We start from the raw sequence: 19,816 nt of genomic DNA on the forward strand, positions 1-19,816 counted from the left end.
AGTTAGCACAGAAAACATACTTAACCAGTCAGAATTTACTCTACAATTTAGGCCCAGTTCAAACACAAAACGAGTTTGTCCTTGCTTTGTGAAGAAATTATGTGATTTTAATATTTTGCTGTTCAAAAGCTTTGAAAAATTGCTCCAAATTTACTTCCACATTATTCCAAACTTAAAACTTCTGTTAAAAAGTGTTTATGAATACCAAATTTTCTTTTTCACTTTTGTACCTTTGAGCAAAACTCAGTAACAGCAAAATACTGCCCTCAGTAAATTCAGATTGTTGTTAGAATTCTAATTTCTAGTTACATATCATCAGTTCTTTAAAAAAAAGAAACTTCAAAAAAAAAAAACCTTTTAAAGAGGAACTCTATGTATTATTTGGCTAAGAAAACTGTATCAGAAGTGGTATTGGAATTATATTTTGAAAGGTTGACCAGTCATCATCAGAGAAAAGTTTATAACTGAATTCTTTACCCAGGCACCTACCTGCTAAACTACCAAAGGTAAGCTTTCTGCGGCCCACTTTCTCAACAAGCCACACACCCACGAGTGTGAAAAGGAAATTCGTGAAGGCTGTAACCGAAGCCAGCCATATTGCAAGTCTGTCATCTTCAACACCAGACATCTGCAGAATGGTTGCACTGTAGTACCTGGGGGGGGGGGGGGAGAATAAAACAATTGTTGCTGTAAGTTACTCAAGGAAATAGTTGTCCATATAGAAAAATACCTACCCGAAGTAAAAAAGACCATGAATCACTGTAGTAATAACATCAAGTTAACAGGAGACTTCATGCAAACGATTTAGAGGATCACATATATAAGAGACTGTGTTCAGATAAATTCATTTTGAGCTTTATATGGTTAAGAAAAGATACTCAAGCAAGTGAATAAAGGGCTGAAGGCTGTAAGTTAACACACTTAGGAACAGTGACAGCTGGTGTTTCACTAAAACAGTGAAGGATAAACTCCAAGCCCACGGAATGAATTAGAGTCATCATACACTGTGACTTTAGGTACTTAATAAAGAGACTTGCTGAATATTTTTGGAATATGATACAATGGAAAAATCTGGTACAAGTAGAGAATTTCTTCAAAGACACAAGGAGTAAGTATGTTAATTTATCTGGCAAACTGTAAGGCGATGAGAAACTGATATGATGTACAAAACGGTGGCTCGGTGGTTCCTAGAGAGGTGTGCTTCTTGGTAAAAGTCTCCAGCACAACCTGCGTGATTAGGTTCTATAGACTCATTTGGTTCTAAATTAATATACTGGAGACCGGCTCAGAAAAACCATAATGCCGACTTGTTGATGCACAATGGGAGATATGTCTGCTACGTTTAAGGATGACAGGTTTCTCACAGGACGCTTCTTTCCTAGTGAAATATCAGTAGCTGTATCAGAAGATTTAAGTGGCCCTTAAAACAAAGGAAGTGAAATACTCCTGGCAAATGACCTATGCAATGTGACAGAATTCAAATCCTGAAGACACATTCTGGACCATGGCTTTGCCGAGCATTCTTAGCCATTTTAAAACAACAAGTGAGCTTCACCCAAATCTGACAGCGGGCATCTTAGCAGTGTGTTCAATCAAGCTGGATATGTCCATAGTTACAATCTACGGCGTCTGAATACTTACCAACTTCTTCAACATATTTCAAAAATAAAATCTCTTTTAAATACATCTAAGTCTCACTGATTCATCAATGGCCTCTGTCTACTATTTTTGAAATTGATGATGCTCTTATGCAAAATATTAACATCAACATGGACTCATTCATCTTAATAAAAAGTGTTTTCCCTTTTTAAAACAGCAAACCAAACATAAATGACTATGCAGCTTGAAAGATGTATTTTACTGATCACACTAACAGTTATGCCAACCACTTTAAGATTCTGAATTCTGACAGCTGTTGTCAAAAGAGAAACTCCCAGTGGAAGCTCTCCCATCATCACGGCCATTGTAAACATTCTGCAGTGACTGTCTAAACTGATTATTAAAAATTATGAAAACAGTTCAGTCCATATGAATAGTGATCGACAGTTTCCAAGTGCTAGTGTACACCTTAACTCATTATCATAAGGACCTGTGCAGTAAGGTCAAACCTGTATGTAACCACAGAGAAAGTGACATAAAGGCAGAAAGTAGAAATGCTGAGAGAAAATTCAAATAATTAAAGCCAAAAGAATTTGATCCTTGCTGTGCTATTCTATTACATTTCAGAATCTTCTCAAGGTTTTAAGAATAAAAAGATATATTGCACAAAATAACTCTTTCAAATAGAGTCATAAAAAACTAAACAAAGCAGAAATTACAGACAGCCCTCCCTCTGTATTTGTGGACGCAGGACCCACAGACACAGAAGGCTGACTGTACTTTGTCATCTTACATAAGAGACTTGAGCATCTGTTGGTTTGGGTACTCGCAAGGGGTCCTGGAACCAGTCTCCCGTGGACACCGAGGGACAACTGTATTCTGATGTTTTCATTTCTGGCACAATAAAATCATGAAATATTTTAATGAAAATGTTTCTCAGGTATACAGAGGAATTTCCTTCATGACGTTTAAGTTATAGAGGCAGAATATAACCAAAGAGTGGCCTGGGAATCAAAACCCTGCATTCTAATGGCAGCTCTGCAGTACGTTGGGCAGATCAGGTACATAATCATTGTACACTCAATATTTCTGCACTGAGTACCTACTACATAAGCAATATGAGTCACTAGGATCCCACAAGGATGTTATCAGACCCAGTTATTGCCCTCAGAAAGCTCACCATTTAGTATAAGAGGATGAAATGGAAAGAAATAATTTTAAAACCGTAATGTATGCAAATCACAATGTGGCATGAAGGACAGGCCAAAGAATTTTATCTGCTGTGCAAAGTTTGATTTTTTTCCAGGGAATTTAATGTTTGAGTTGAGTCTTGAAGAATTCATACAGGTTTGCCAACAGGTATGAGGGTCTGGGAGGCCACTGGTGGTAAAGGAAATGCCACATACGAAGGAGAAAAGTACACAACACTAACCTGGGCTCACAGAACAGAAGCGTGTTACCTTGGCTGAACACAGCAAGGTCCGTAGGAAAGAGAAGGATGCTATGAGGCTGCAGCAGAAGCCTTTTTGTAGACGGGCCTTGAGTACCAAGCTCCATGTCTGGGTTTTATTCCGCAGGCAATGGAAGACCGTGAAATGGACATTAAAGAGAAATAACATGCTTAAGTTTGTTCTATGGAAGGATCACCCTAGTGGTGGCCGAGTAGGCAGACAGGACGCAGACTTAAAGAAGAGTATGCTGTTTCGAAGCGTATTTCAGGTCATTACACTGGCAACAGGCCCCTGTAGGTTTTCTGGGTTAATGGGAAACAGTGAGAGCAGGGGCTGGAATTCGATGATGCTCTAACATCTCCCTGTCAGCAGGCGCTAAAACTCCCACCCACATTCAGTCTTTTTCTGGATGGAGTTTCCTTTCTCAAACATTGGTAAATGATTAGTTTTTATTCCTGCCATAACAGATGACCACAAGCTGAGTGCCTTAAAGCAACATAAATTTATTTTCTAACAGGGCTATAGATCAGAATCAGACACAGGTTTCACTGGGTCATCAAAAACATCAAAGGTGTTAGCTGGGCCTTTCTTTCTGGAGGCTCGAGAGGAAATAGGTTTCTTTGCTTTTCTCGGCTTCTAAGTCTCCCACATGCCCTGGACTCTGGGGAGCCCCTTCCTCAGTCTTCAAAGCAAAGATGGGTCCAAGCCCCTCTCCGGTCCCTTCACTCTAATGTCCTTGTCTGCTTCCTCTGCATTTAAGGACCTTTGTGATTGCATCAGGCCAACCCAGATAACCAGGACAATCTCCTTATTTTAAGGTAAATTGATTAGTTAGATTTAATTCAATCTGCGACCTTAATTTTCCTTCGCCATGTAATGTAACATACTCACAGGTTGTTGGCGACATGTGACATGTTGTTCTTAGGGGTGGGTGGGTTATTATACCACATAAAGATGCTGATAAGCTATAAAATTGGCAAAAGGCCAACAGGTAGAATGAGAAGGTGAGGAATGAACACAAGGATATTCACTTAAAGGCTAATCAGTTCCAGAAAAATTCAGACAATAAATCTCTTTCATGGGGCTCTTTCAAGGGCAGGGCATGACATATCTAGGTCAGAATAATTCATGAACCTTGTCTTTAAAAGTCAGGTCATGGAGTGGTGAAAAGACGCATTTAATTTACATTTTAAAATGTGTGATTTCCAAAGCGTTCTAAGTGAAGCTGTTGGCTAACCATTTACGTAACGGGCGACCACTGTGTTTAGAATCTTGCAAGCCTTTACGTAGCAGTTTAGGACTGCATAAGACATGAGAGTGTTTTCTTCACAAAAGAACACGATGAACAACTGAAGAAGGCTTTCTTTCCCTTTTAGACTCAAAGTAGGGATGCCTTCTCTTTTCAACATCATTTTATATCATCTATCAGACAAACTATCATCTTCTTCAAAGATTCTCCGGGGCAACCTCTGGTTATCTCCCACGTATCATCTCTTCCCCCCGAGTGGAGATGAAAGGCCTGAGGGCAGTGTGTTCTCACAGAAGACCAGCTTCACAAGTCTCTGCAGATGTCTAAGAACCAAAAGAGCCAGACTGTACGTGCCATCCCCGTCTCGGAGATAATGTGAGACACAGCTTCCAGCCCCGAAGTTTATATCTGAGTAAAACAAAATAGCTCTAAAAAGCACGTAGGCTCTGGGAATGGCAGTCTAGCCTAATGATGACTTTTGGCTAGCAAAGAAGGAATAAACGTGAGTACTGGCTATGCCTGGCCAAATTCATATCTGCTGTTCCTATCTGAACAAAGCATTTTGCAGAAGTTTCTGAAAGTTATTTTTTCCAGCTGCTTGAAGACACAGCCTGACTTTTTCACTATTGCTAGCATAACAGAGTTAACTTAACAGCAAGAAGTAGGTACCCAGTAAGGGTTTGTGAAATTTATTGAACTTAATCCACCACTAACTTTCAAAAAGGAATTAAGAATATATGAAATTTTAAAAAATAACAAGATAGAATTGCTAAAACACAAATAGAACACTGAGAAGACAGAGTCAGAGAGGTAGAAGAGGAAGATATGAAAACTTTGGATACATAATTACGACAAGAAAGCTCTAAAATTTCTGGCAGCCAAGGCAAAATAGTAAATGATAGTTTTAATCTGAAAAAAAAAATCAGTTCATAATGAAGACAAACTTTTTCTGGCATGAAACTATAAAGTCTTTAATTTCACGATAAAAGAGAGATGAAATATACTCTTTCTGACACTGACAGCCAGTCTAAATAGGACAAATTAATAGATGAAATGTAGTCATAATTATTCTAATTGAAGTGGCACAAAGGTGACATATTCTAGCAGTGTTGTGGATAGCTTCCAAAGACAAACCTGGTCAATATTCTCCCAGGTCATGTTTGTACTTGGGATAAAGATCAAGTTCAATGAGAAGACTGGAACTCATGGAGCAGAACTGAAGGACTATAAACCCTGAAAGATTCCCATTATCTAAGTTATGTGGTTTGGCTCTTGTAGTTCCTAGTAGTATAGCTACATTTACTTGTATCATTTGCCAGAGTACACTGACTGCAGATTCAAAATGTCATTCTAGCAGAAGATGTTCTTTTACCTAAAAAAAAAAAAAAAAAAAAATTCTCCTACTGGGATGGTGTTTATGTAGTCAAAAACATGGATAACTATTCAAACTACATCAAAAGCTTTAAAAGAAAAATGTTTCACCCAAATATAAAAATCTGAAATTATAATTTAAAAATAATTAAAAATTTCAAATCTATTTTATGTATTTTGTATATTGAGAAATTCTCTTTGTATATTATTAGATGCAAGCCATAAAGCCAAAAATAAAAGTTAGAAAAGTAGAAATTAGGATTTCATGTATATCATACATGTGTTTTGAACTAACATACTGGTTAATTGTATCACAATATTCTTAAATCAAGTAATAATTCAAAAATCATAGTAATCCTCAGAAAGCATAATTATTAGTCATATTTAACATATTAGAGGATGGCTTTCATAATTTAAATGATTTTATTAATCTTTTGAGAAGAACAAAGAAAAAATGTGCCAAAGGAAGTTAAAAGGGATTTCTAGAGACCCACAGTGCATCCAATGTGACCCACCCTCCATCTCAGAGACCAGACCCTTCACCCTGGCTTCATAACTCTGCGAACCTAAACAGAACTAACATATCTCACCCACTTCAATCACATCAATGACTTTCCTCTATGCATCACTAAGAACAATGATAGAAGCTCTCTAACGTGACTTCCAATTCATCAATTTATCATATTAACCTATTAATTCTTTCTATAAAATATATGGCTACAGGACATTGAACATTTGGGACTTCATTCAGGCTTGCATCTCCCGTTTGTTGAATTGGATCTGTATCAGATCAGGTGTGTTTGTTCCCATACCTGATTATGCCTGTCATGGTAAGTGTGTAATTTAATCAAATAATACCTAAATGAATAGAATATAAGATGCTGTAATATAAGATGCAGTTATATGAAAAACAAAACTATATGCTTTGAGAAGAGCCAATTAAGGTAAATTATTTTTTAAAAATTTTGTGGGCAACACAACCATAAAACAACTGGGGATAAAATATAAAAGTGTAAAAGATTCTGCCCTTAGGATTCTTCTCAACTGTCTTTCAGTTCTTTTCAAAAGAAACTAAACCGGGAATTCACAGATGACAATATTGAGTGTGGTTTAACGCAAGACAAACAACCTGAAAGTTCAAGCAGTGGGTGTTATGAATTATTGTACACCTAAAAAAGCCGATGAAGGTATATATGCATCATTTCTTCATGACTGTCTTTTCCAGCTAACGAAACAAGTGCTGATCTTAATCATGCCACTTCAGAGGGCTTCTTCCTTTCCTCATCATGTCTCACATCCCTGCTTATTTCAGCAATAATCAGGAGCCCACGGCTTTCAGGTCATCTGTTCCCACCTGGTTATTCACTTCCATATGAACCTACAGATTCAGTAACCAGTCTTCCTCTCGTCCCAGCCCTCCCACACTCTCTCCCTGGGCCCTGTCGACTAAGCCCGGACACGAGGGTACCGTGGCCTTCTTACAGCCTGGATGTAGAGTTCAGGCTGTTTTTCTCCCACATTCTATAAACTCAGAGGAGGCCTGAGGAAGGGGGTAGGATGACGAAGGGAAAGAAATGAACTAGACCATCCTCTAACCCTTTTTCAGTTGTTGGCCCTACCTTCTGGTCAGTTATCACACAAGGGCAGTTTCAGTACCTGCCTCACAATTTCTTCTCCATTCTTGTCTCTGTGTCATGATTCCTGGTAAGAGTAGCATCAACATGGACCACCCATAAAACACCTGAATCTCTTAATTACCCCCCTTAATCCTTCAAGCATCCTCGTCTCTGGCCAGCATCACCTATCCTCACAGCCCGCTTACCTGAATTCCTCCACTCATAATTCTGCACTCTCATGGACACTTGAATCCACACACTCTGTCTCTCTGTTTGCTCCCTTCCCATAACTGCACTTACTGCCTTAAGTAGTTCAGATTTCCGAAACCAGTGGTTCTCAGGTATCGATGTGCTATAGAATCACCTGGAAGGCCTGATAAAACACAGATTGCTGGGCCCTACTCTGAATTTCTGATTGAGTAGGTCCAAGATTAAGAATCTGAATTTCCAACAAGTTCCCAGGTGATGTTGATGATGCTTTGAAAACTCACTACCCCAAACCATTATAATCATCTTCTTTTCATCATTCTCAAGTTCCTTGGCCTGCTCCCCACTTGTCATATTCATGCCATAAATTCCAACTCCGCTTACTTATATTCAGTTATTCTTCTACTCAGCAATTAGACCTAGAGGCCGAAAGGTTCCAGAGAGAAACACATAAGTTGATTTCACTTAAAATTCCCTAAGATGCAAACTCTACGACTCTCAAAAGGATGGTTTCATAGCATCTCCCTTCTTTCCACTGTTCCAAACACAGCCCCAGGAGAAATCTTGCCTAACATTCACTGCAAAAGTGAACAAGCAGAGAGGAGCTACCTCATCTCACCACCACCAAGTCTGCCAGCCTTCCCGATCAATTCTACATGAACTCATGGAAAATCAACCAGCCGTCAAATATTTCTCTTCTAGATTCCTTCTTCAGTACTTGCCATTGGAATTATTAATCTTTTCATTTGCCTTTTCTCAGCAATTTATCGGTACCTCTCTTAAAATACATATCATTTTCTTTCTGGTATTAATGTTACTTAAATACACATTCTATTTCCTCTACTAGACTATAAAGTCCTAAAAGAATAGTCTATGAGTGATTCACCTTTGCAACCACCAGAGCAGACGTCTACTTTTTTGACACTTGGTAAATGCCTATTTAAATAAATGAAGAGATGAAACAGACTTTCACCTCTGTTTTTTTTTTTGTGTGTGTGTGCCTGATTTTAAAACTTATATTGAGATATAATTCATATACCATAAAACTTACTTTTTAAGGTATGTAATTTAGTGGGTTTTAGTATGTCTATAAATATGAATCTCTTAAATAATTATAATTACTTATGTTCAAAATAAAGTATTCAAACAATCTAGAGGGTTTAAAGAAATAAAAAAATCCCCAGAGCAGGGTGACAGGGAAGGGGAGAGAGTTTGAACACACTCCTCACCACCGTGCTTTCCTGATTCAGCTGCACCCCTGTCTACCACACTGGCCTGACTAGAGTTCCCAGTATCCTCAAGACTAGGGAGGAGAACACTAAAAAATGACTGTAGAAAACAAATTTACAATTATTACAGGGGGATGTGGGTGGGAAAGGATAAATTGGAAGTTCAAGATTTGCAGATACTAACTGCTGTGTGTAGAATAAAGTTTATACTGTACAGCACAGGGAACTACAGTCAATATCTTGTAGTGACCTGTAATGAAAAAGAATATGAAAATAAGTATGTGTATGTATGACTGAAACATTATGCTGTACACCATAAATTGACACAACATTGTAAAATGACTATACTTCAACAAAAAAATTTAAAAAAAAAGTAAGTTGAGGAAGGTCTACAAATAGTATGTCATTGTATGGATGTACTATAGTGTATTTATCTAATTACCCAATGGCAAACAGTTGGGTGGTTTCCAGTTTTTGGCCAAAACAAATAAAGCTACGAAGAATATTCATGTACAGATTTTTGTGTCATCATAAGTTTTTCATTTCTCAAGCATAAATGCCCAGGAGTGTGATTGCTAGAGTGTAAAGTAAGTAAATGTTTAACTTTACGTGAAACTGCTGAACTGTTTTCCAGAATGACTGTACCACTCCCTCACCAACAATGTTTGAGTGATTCAATTTCTCTGCATCTCTGCCAGAAATTGGTATTGTGAGTATTTTTTATTTTAGCCATTCTGATATCTAGAGTGGAATGGTATTTCGTTGTGGTTTTAATTTGCATTTCTTTAATGGCTAATGATGTTGGACAGTTGTTCATATACTTATTACATGCTTATTTTCCCATCACATATCCTCTTTGGTAAAGTTTTTGTGTGACTGTTCTGTTCATTTAACAACTGGATTGTTTGTTTTCCTCCTTTTGAGTTTAGAGAGCTCATTGTATTCTGAATACCAGACTTTTGATAAAAATACATTTTGCAAATATTTCCTACCCCACCACCTCCCCACAAAATGACTATCTGACTTGTGAGCTTTTTTACTCAAATGATGCAAACTGTCTCTGGTTCCAAGTTGTACACATTCAACACCTCATTAAAGCAAACAAGAGGGGAAAAGGTAATGGTCTATTTAAAATTTCTCTCAAGAGGCTTAAAAGCCTGAGTTAAGAAAAAGGGCAGATCATGTCATTTGCTTTATGAAAAAACTGTTTGGGGCACCATCAAAAGGGTATAAATGGTATTTTATTTCAAGCTGTAATGGATTCAAAGGATTGTTTGTAATCAAAAGTTTGTAAGAACTTTCATTCTATATAAAAGCAATATTTGGAACATGGCCATACAAAGCTATGATTATGCAAAGATACATAGATTTATACACATTATTTCTAACTGTAAATCTCTGTGGAATCACAGACTGGAAAACAGACCAAGAGTATGCAGGATAAAGCAAAAAAGCAAAATACAAAATTATTTAGAGGGCAGAATCTCAACTATTGAAATTAATCACAGAAAAATAAGACAAATAACTACACCAAAATGTTAAGACGCACTGTATAAGGGTGGTGAGATTTTAGGTACCTTTTCTTTCTCTATATGCTTCCGATTTTCTATAATAAATACACATTATTTAAAAGTATTAAACTTTTATTCAAGCCCAGTAATTCAAGTGCTAATCATTGCATTCAGGCACCATGAACCTCTAATATTATTTTAAGTAAAACAAACATGAAATAATAACCATGAGAAACTAACATAGTGTGTTTGTCTTCAGATAAAGACACAGTTGACTGATTTTTTTCTTTGCCAAACTTAGTATGTTCTTAAATGAAATGATACATTTTTTTTAATGTCTCAGTGCCCAAAACGCTACAAACATGACACTGTAATAAACTTGTAGCTTATCTAATTTAATTCAAGAAGTATTTGTTCATATATTATTATTCATATGATTCATATGATATCATATCATATCACATTGTACATGATAATAGTAATAGATGTTTTAATGGAAAACAAGTACAGAATGGCCAAACGTCTCAATTACATGCAGTTAAAATACACGTATTCAAGGCCTACTATGTGGCAGATAAGAAGACAAGCAATTTCTGGGACTGTTTCAGGAAGGCATTTGTGGAAGTCTCTGATTCCAGTGAGGGCAACAAAAGCACCTTCCAATGGGCCGAGTTTTATGGAGCAGTAAGAGCAAAGTGCTACTTGAACACAAAGACAGCAATTAACTCCAGTGAACAGTCTGAATAGTTAATCAGTGATTCCAATTAGCCTTATTACTACTTCTCATATTCCAAGACTGAAGCAATACAAAGGAGCAAAGAACTACAGATGCTTAGTCTGGGAGAGCGTTTAAAACCAGCTCAAGGATCATGCACACAGAGAACCAGAAAGCACTTGAGAGACTGTAAGTCCTAACCAGGGTGACAAATACCTATTTGGTTGACTGACTAGAAAAACAGTAGTGCCAGAGATGGATGTAACTGCCAGGAAGGAAACTGATTTCATAGAAGATGGTAGTGATCCGAATGTGACCGCAGTTCAGGTGTGCGTTCGATAAAGGGGATCCATGATAAGTGGAAAAGAGGCTCCTGAAGGCAAAGAGTTGAGCAGGGAAGATGGCAAACTGGAGGGAAAGGATGCTGGAACGGTCGGCAGGAGTGCTCAGTTCTCAGAGTGAGAACACACAGACTGACTGTACTTGGAATCCCCTCTGATGCTCACTCCTCAACTCTCCAAACGGATGAGTTCATTTCCTGAGGAAAAGAAAGGGTGGGCAGGCCGAACACGAGCAGCAGGGGAAGTGGAATGCAACACTGTGAACAAGAGACCAGAGAATTACACCATCTAACACATAACAAGCAGTGAGAGAGAGTTCTTCTTTTCCCTCTTTCCTGCCAGACTGTGGATGAAGGAATTGCAGGGCATGATATGAAAACCATTACCTACGAGTTTAGAGATTACAATCAACTTTCCATGAAGAGATAAATATTAATGGATATGACAGTTACCAATGAAGCACCTGCAGAGAAATTCCCTCTGATCTTAGTAAGGAGGAATTCTTGTGCTTCTCTGGGATATTGGTTTGTTTCTATTCTAGGGACACTGTGAATCATGTATTGTATATATTGTATGGTTGGAGCAACTCGATTCTCAAACATTAATGTGAACAAAAATCCATGTCATTCTAAGTGAAGTAAGCCAGAAGAAAAAAAAAATGATATCCCTTATATGTGGAATCTAAAAAGAAAGACAAACAAACTTATTGACAAAATAAACAGACTCACAGACATGGAAAACAAACTTATGGTTACCAGGGAGAGAAGGGGGAGGGAAGGGATAAATTGGGAGTCCGAGCTTTGCAGATACTAACCACTATATATAAAATAATAAACAACAAGTTTCTACTGTATAGCACAGGGAACTATATTCAATATCTTGTAGCAACTTATGGTTAAAAAGAATATGAAAACGAATATACGTACGTTCCTGTATGACTGAAGTATTGTGCTGTACACCGAAATTGACACAACATTGCAAACTGACTATACCTCAACAAAAATATATTTAAAAAATCCATCCAGAGATTGTAACAAATACAAGATTCCAAGTTGTCCATCCCCTTTACTCACCTCCACCCACTCACCCCTGCCCAGGATTCCGATTCATTTCAAGAGATTCTAATGTAAGGGGTTCCAAGCCCATTTTGAAAAAGATAAGCTTTGTGACCTTGCTCGTACGGACACCACTCTACAGAAAGCTTCTCGTGTAGAAGTCAGCTTGTCTTACTTTGACCTGCTTCCTACATCACTATCTTCAAAGTTTACTGTAACTACTGACTCTCTGTACGTTTAATTAAGTCCTCTGAAAAATTTTCTGGAACAGGAAGGGTTGAAATGAATAAAGACGTTTGAGTTAGTATGAATAAATCTAATTTTTCCTTTTCCAAATTTCAGGGAAAGAAAGCTGATCAATTTTTTAACAGCAGAGGAACAAGCTGAGCTGTAACAGCCCTGGGCGAAAAAGACCGCAGAGAGAGGGCTGCCACACCAATGTATTATTTAACAGTAAATTAGGCTGACTTGATGCAAGCATGTTGACAGCCCTGTGTCCTTTGATGTTCAAAGAAAGACCTAAAACTGCGCTTAGTTCGTTTCAAGTACATTAAAGCAGCAACAGGACATGCTTGTTCAATTAGGAGCAGAACTGCAGGACCTTTCACAGACGACAGAAGAAATTCTGCCTGTGTGCACGCGTGAAGTGTGACGCACAGAAGAGGAGCAGTTATCAGCGAGTCAGTGTACATTTATTGGGGGGGATACTACATGAAAGACACTCATTTTAAGTACTACAGAAAAGCACTGAATCGTTTTGCTAATTCTGAAAAACCAGGAGAATGAGGAAAATACTTCTGAGTTAAAACTTTTTTGTATTTAAATTGACTGAATTGCCTTAATCCTCCACTCTCCTTTAAATACGTAGCATCAGGTTTATAAATCCCCGTCCACTTCGTGTTTCTTATGCTAAAATCTAAAGGTGCTTCCAAGAGAACACAGAAAAGAAAAGCAGCAAGAATAAGGGCTAACATTTACTAGCATTTTTCTGAGTCTATGAAACTCAGTTTTCGAGTTGGAAATGATCAGAACTCATCTCCTGATAAAAGAGGAAAAGGAGAAATAACGTCTATCGAGCATTTACTAGATGCCAAGCAGTATCCAGGTGCGGGACGCTCACGTACCGTCCAATCATCACAAACACTATGGAAATGCAAACTTGGTAAGAGTCAACGATCCGCACTTTGGAGGTGTAATTAACTCCATATAAAAGCTCCACATACCATTCTCACACATACTCAAGATCCCAAAGAGACTGCCAGGGAAATTCTTACTCAGTGGATTCACTCTATGCACAGGGCAAAGCATAAAACCCTTATGCACATTTACCACTTTACATTTTTTTCCTGCATAAAAAGTATTTTCATTTTTCCATAGCTGAAGTCTTTTGCATTGTTGAACACTTTTGCTACCAAATAAGTGGTCCTTAACAGTGAAATTGATAAGATATAAAAACCACAAAATTACATTCAGTTAGAAAGAGACCTTCAGAGCTGGGCCCGTGGAGGGGCAGCCAGTCTGTGACAAGAGAAATCCTGGAAGTACGCGGTCCTTTAAGGGGGACACAGAACACTAGCTTGTCCCAGAGGCTTAAAGCCAGTTAAACTCTCCTCGGTCACTGAGAGCTCCAGAATCAATAAAAGAAACGAGCAGAATTAAAGGGGAATGTAAATAACAAAAAGAGCATCTTCACAAATGTATGAGAAAAAGGAGAAGTAGATTTCCTCACTCCCTCTGGCACGGTCGGTGATGGTGGGCAAAGGAGTATTAGACATTGAGCAGGAGTTTTTTCTAAAACAGAAGATAGGCTTCCTCTTCTTCCAGCTCCATGGGAAAGTAACCTGTTATTCTGCTGTGAAGACTTGTTATATTTTAACTAAATCTGTTTTTTTTTTTTTCTTTTAATTTCTAGTTCTTTCTTCTTGGCAAGGAAGGTGCAGAAGTGACCGCATTGCTGGCAGAGAGGGAAGGGCATGAACCTGGAGCCAAGAAATATGGGTTTATTCTTGTCACTGTTTGAGGCTCTCCTCTTTCTCTGTCTCCTTACAGATCAAATAAGGCAGAAGCCAGAGGGGAGTGGTGTGAACAGACCGGTGACCAACAACTCTCTTCCTTCTAATTTCAGTAACCTCCAGAAATGAGTTTACTCTCGCTTTGTAACCTGCACCCCAGACCCGCTCTCAGCCTTGTGATGGATTGCTCGGAAACGCTATTGAACTGCTCTGGTAAATATCACATAATGAAATAATTGGGCTGACTTAGTAAAAAACCCTGCAGAAACCATGTCCCTCTGGAAAGACACAGGGACACGTAGGTAGGCAGAGTTCTGCTCAAGTTCTGCTTCTTGTCTGGTTCATGGGAGAAAATGCTTATGTATTTAACCCTTCTAGGTTTTTCATTTAAACCAAACAATTTAGCATGGTACTTATAATTAACGACAGTGTGCAAACCTTACCCTGTTGTTGAATATTCACCCTTTACCAGATGGGACAGAATTGCAGGAGGGCATTGAACTAACTTGTCACTCGTTGTTCATAATATGCTCTCAGTGGCATAAAAGGCAAACAAGTTCAACACAGAGATCTTTTTGAATATGGCATTTTCTTCTATTTGGAATTCTTATAAAGTAATCACAATGTTATACTATAATATTAAGATCAAATTTAGTATCAAATACTTAGTATCAAATATTAATAATTGGTGAGACTTAACTTTATACCCTGACTCACACAGCTATAATCTGACTCATACAGTTATGATTTGCTTATGTCTGAATAAAAACTACTATACTTATTCCAGAGTTTCAAACATCATAAAAACTGAACTACATTTCTTCTCAATAGTTCAAAGAGTTTACTTTTCAAAAATACAAATGAGAACTTTCCCTATGTTGAACAATATAACTTAAATGTTAGCTTTGATATTGTGGTCTTTAGAAAAATTATTTATAAACTAGACTGAAGGGACTGCTCTTATCTTTACTAAAATCAAACCAGATGCCAGATCATGTTGTCCTCTCACACTATTTCATTTTAAAGTTTATTGGGCCTATTCTGTCTTTCTGTGGGTCACCTATATCTGACTGCTCACTTATTTATCATTGATAGATCATCAATTCAAATCCCCAAATTTGTTATCAATCCCCTATTTGTTGCTAAATTTTTCATTATGCATCTCTAAACTCTACCTTATTTGCTCAGGATGCTATATAACCTTTCTCAGCATTTAAATATTGGTAGATTCTTGGGCTTTTCTATATTGTATGAGAAATTTTAACAAATACAAATACAAGTATAGTCTTGCTCTCTAACAAGTTATTCCACATTTTATAATTACGGGGGTGTGAATTCATGCACGGTACTTAGACACTATTACACACCTGAAGTGAGCGCACAGAGAATTTATGCTTCAGTGATGAACAACATTTTGCTTCAAGGCCTAAAACCTCATTTGTTGTTCTTATTTTCCCATATGATTATTTCAACTGAAAAAAATAAATGCAATTCTTCTTACCTTTATCAGCTTCCACTTCCAACTTGCCTCTGGTCAATAATATTTTATACTTCTACAGTAAGTTAAAATTGCTACATGTGAATAGAAACCCTATAATCTGTAAAATAACCCCAGTCACCAATATTAAGTAATATGTGTTTCTATCACTTTTTTTAGTATGAAATCAAGCAATTACTAGTAATATAAAATCTGGAGTCATATGTAATGAAGAAGGTAAGTAGAATATTATTCAACTTAGAGGAAAATGTTGCCTATCTGTTTACCCAATAAAAGTGAGATGTAACTGAAGTTTCACATAGTTCATTAGAGCATCATTATTATTATACATTATTTATAAAACTGAAAAAAAAAAACTACGTTGTGGCTGGCAGAGTAACGGCCTTCCAAAGATGTCCATTTTCTAATGCCCAGAATCTGTGACTATGTAGCTACATGGTAAAGGCAAATTAAAGTTGCAGATGGAATGGAGGTTACTAATTTGTTGACCCTGAGATGGGGAAATGACTGTGGATTCTTCAGGTGGGTCCAACATAATCGCAAGAGTCTTAAAAGTAAAGGAGGGAGGCAGAAGAGTCAGAGGGAGATGGGACTATGAAGGAGATCAAAGTGATGTTATGTGAGGACTCAGCTCACCACTGCTGGCTCTGAAGATGGATTTTGGGTCGGGGATGGGAGGGGGACAAGTTAAGGACTGCTTTTACAAATTGGACAGGCAAAGAAATGAATTCTGCCCCATAGATTCCAGAATGGAATGCAGTCTTGCTGACTTCTTGACCTCAGCCCAATGAGACCCCTGTCAGATTTCTGACAGAGGATTTAAGATAATAAATTTGTGCTTTTTATAAGTCACTAAATTTGTGGGCATTTTTTTGCAGCAGAAACAAAAGGCCCTACCCAGTGAAACCCTGTATTATGAGATTGGCTAAACAAACTATGGTCTAGCCATGCAAAAGATTTCTATAAAGCTATTAAAAACATGCTTTAAAATGATAAGCAACAACATGGGACAACAGTAACACTACTACTATTAAGTAAAAGTTTATAAGTGGGTAAATACCACATGATTTTATTTCTGTAAGTCAAAGTAGATACACATACATGAAAAATGAAATGTCATCTCTGGGAGGTGAAATTATGAATCATTTTAATTTATTTATTTATATCTTTTCATATGTTAACAATGAATTTTATTGCATATATATTTTTAAAAAACGGTAACAAAAAAATGTTGGGCACCTAAACTACTAAGAGCCTCTCATAGTTTCAAAAGTACTTTTTTTAGATCTAGTTTTGAAGATGCAAATAAGAAGCTTCTCTCTGGGAAACCTTTACCAACCTTTCCCCAGTTCCCTCCACCCTTTCCATGAGGCGCTGAGTCCCACCCACGCTCTGTGATTACTATGTGATTACTATTGACGTAGCATCTCTGCACTGTAGGATAACATTCTTTACTTTTCTGACTCCTCCACTGAACTCTCTTTAAACCTGAGGAAGGGCACCCTATTCTGCTCATGACCGCATAGCCCTATGCGTTCACAGAGCTTGGCTCGTAAGTCAAGTCATGAATAGTTTAGGCCAAAGACAGGAGGTTTGTAACTTATTTTTAAAAAAGCATAAGAACACCTCTGATTAATATACTCAACTCTACTGCTTCTTTGGTTAACGAATTTTAGGAGCAATGAAAGTATGTTACTTCAGGAGTTCTATAGTAAAGATTAAGACAGAAACTTGAAAATAATGGGTATCATTTGCTGCAGGCTTACTTTACTGCCAGTAATCCTTAAGATTTGCAATTCTGCACATTAGAAACGTGGAGGTTTAGAGAGATAAAGAACTTGCCTGAGGTTAGTGGTTGCAATGAGCTCATTTCCCTAAATCACACTGCTGCTTAAATCTACATGGGCTCAACATTTATCTACAGCCTCTCTTAGACCTTCAGCTGATACAACCTCTCTCCTTTACTGTGAAGTTACCATTTTTATAAGTGGTCTGATCACCTTCATTAGCTGTCTATGATTTTGTTTTTTTAAATGGGTTTGTAGATACCATAGAAGGAAAATAATACTTACCTTGGGAAATACGTTTATCTCAATAACATATATGAGTTTGTTAGTAGGTTTAATCAAGGCTGCTAATTCACACATTAACTCTCTCCTGTGGAGAAGAGGAGATCTAACTTCTGTTCTTGAAAGTTTGCAAGCCACCAATAAGCATGCATCTTATTGCAGTTCACACTTGCATGTCTGCTGCATATACCACATTTATACTGTAAGTCATAAAAGGAGCCTGAGCTAGAGAAAACCATGGTTACATTTCTGTAATTAACAAAGCCATCTCCCCCTGTCTCTCTCATTAATTTCCCTGTCTTGCAGCAGGTTGGCAAGGCCACCTTTCCTTACTCATTCACTTGTTCAGAACACAGGGACAGATATGCTGGTGTGTGCATGTCTTTACTTCTCCCTAAGGAGACCCATGGTGCTGTCTGGCCCAGTCACAGGACTACGATGGACACTGCGCTGTAACAGATTTCACTGGATGAGCCCCGGATTGCTTATGATTTTATCATTGGAACTCAATCCATAGAACTGTTGAGGCTTAAACTTTAGTCAAGAGGAAGACACTTAAAAAAAAATACTGCTATCCTAATTTTTATTTTTATTGTTTTCTTGTTTTTTTTTTTTACTGAAAAACGAGTGCATTAAACAATAAACTTATTTCTTTGGACAGATTCTTACGAATCTGCCATTTATCTCAAACAAAAGAAACAGCAATTGATGAATATCAGCAGCAGCCTGGCCAATTAATACAGACCTCGCTGACTTTCTTTAAAAACAAACAAGAAATATTGTATTTGTTCCCAACTGTGACAGAAAAGTTCTCTGTAACAGAAGGGACAAAAATTTCTCCCTATAATGAGTTTGGATGTAAGATTAAAAGCAGAGAGGTAAAAATCAGCCAAAGTTGAATTAGATTTTCTGCCTTTGACATAAAGCAAAGTTGTAGAGTAATATCATGTTTGCAAAGAAAAAGAACAAAAATACTGACATTTATACAGATAATTTACCAAACCTTATAATCAAAAAATAAAATTAAAAATTTAACTGGACACTAATTTTGATATTACAATCTGATTTAAGTTGCTCTAAATTCAATTAATTGAATTAAATTTCCATATTATTGAGATAAAACCATAATAATGTAGTCTTTGCATAATCTCTACCGAGAAAGGCAGTACAAAATAAATCAGAAAAACCAATGAAAGTTAGAGAGTAAGACAGTAAAACCATATTCAGTCATTTAAGTGAGTTTGGTCTACTATATAGGAAAATGCTTAGTGGCATTTTAAGTTGAATGTTGTTTTCTTCTGAAAATTTACTTCACCTATATTTGTTTTATAGAAAATGAAACACTGATTTGAAAATTTACAACTCTCTTCTAATAAAAATAAAATTCAGGGTTAATTTAAAAGTACGAAGTCAGATTCCAACTGGAAAAACTGATCTTTTGTGCAAATAAATAATATGCTTTTTTATTGGGGGAGAGGGCTTGTTTACCAGAGGAATCTTGGACCTGGTTTTAAAGTCTTAATTTTCAAGTTATTTTCAACTATATTTAAAAGAAATACACTTTCTGCAATTATTTTAACCCCACAAAGTAATATCTTTGGATTCTGTTAATACTGAAAACATAAAATTTCAGTTTTTCAACTCACAACCAACGTAGAATTTAAAAAGTCTAGCCATTCTTTTTATTAAACAGTAAATTAATTTTTACAACATATTTATGTTAGTAGGGAGTGACATAAATGTTGAAAAGATGGTGACTATACAAGTTTTCAAAAGGCAAGAAACTTACTTTGAAATGTTTCAGTGCACTTGGTAGGCAGTTGGCACATTACGGTAAATGTTTAGTGTATTTTACTAAACAGTTTTGCAAACGTTTAGTAAGTATGGTCATAG

At 37.0% G+C, this 19,816-nt stretch overlaps 1 protein-coding gene across 1 annotated transcript in view; it reads right to left on the bottom strand.

Annotated features, from left to right (window-relative positions):
• Positions 1-19,816, bottom strand: part of SLC2A13 (solute carrier family 2 member 13) — a 328,147-nt gene that overhangs the window by 87,675 nt on the left and 220,656 nt on the right. Inside the window, exon 5 of the mRNA XM_031462748.2 lies at positions 490-653. Within this exon, the coding sequence (XP_031318608.2) occupies positions 490-653 (164 nt within the window). The remainder of the gene's footprint in view (positions 1-489; positions 654-19,816) is intronic.

The sequence above is a fragment of the Camelus dromedarius genome, chromosome 11 (assembly GCF_036321535.1).
Source record: "Camelus dromedarius isolate mCamDro1 chromosome 11, mCamDro1.pat, whole genome shotgun sequence".
Lineage (NCBI taxonomy): Eukaryota > Metazoa > Chordata > Mammalia > Artiodactyla > Camelidae > Camelus > Camelus dromedarius.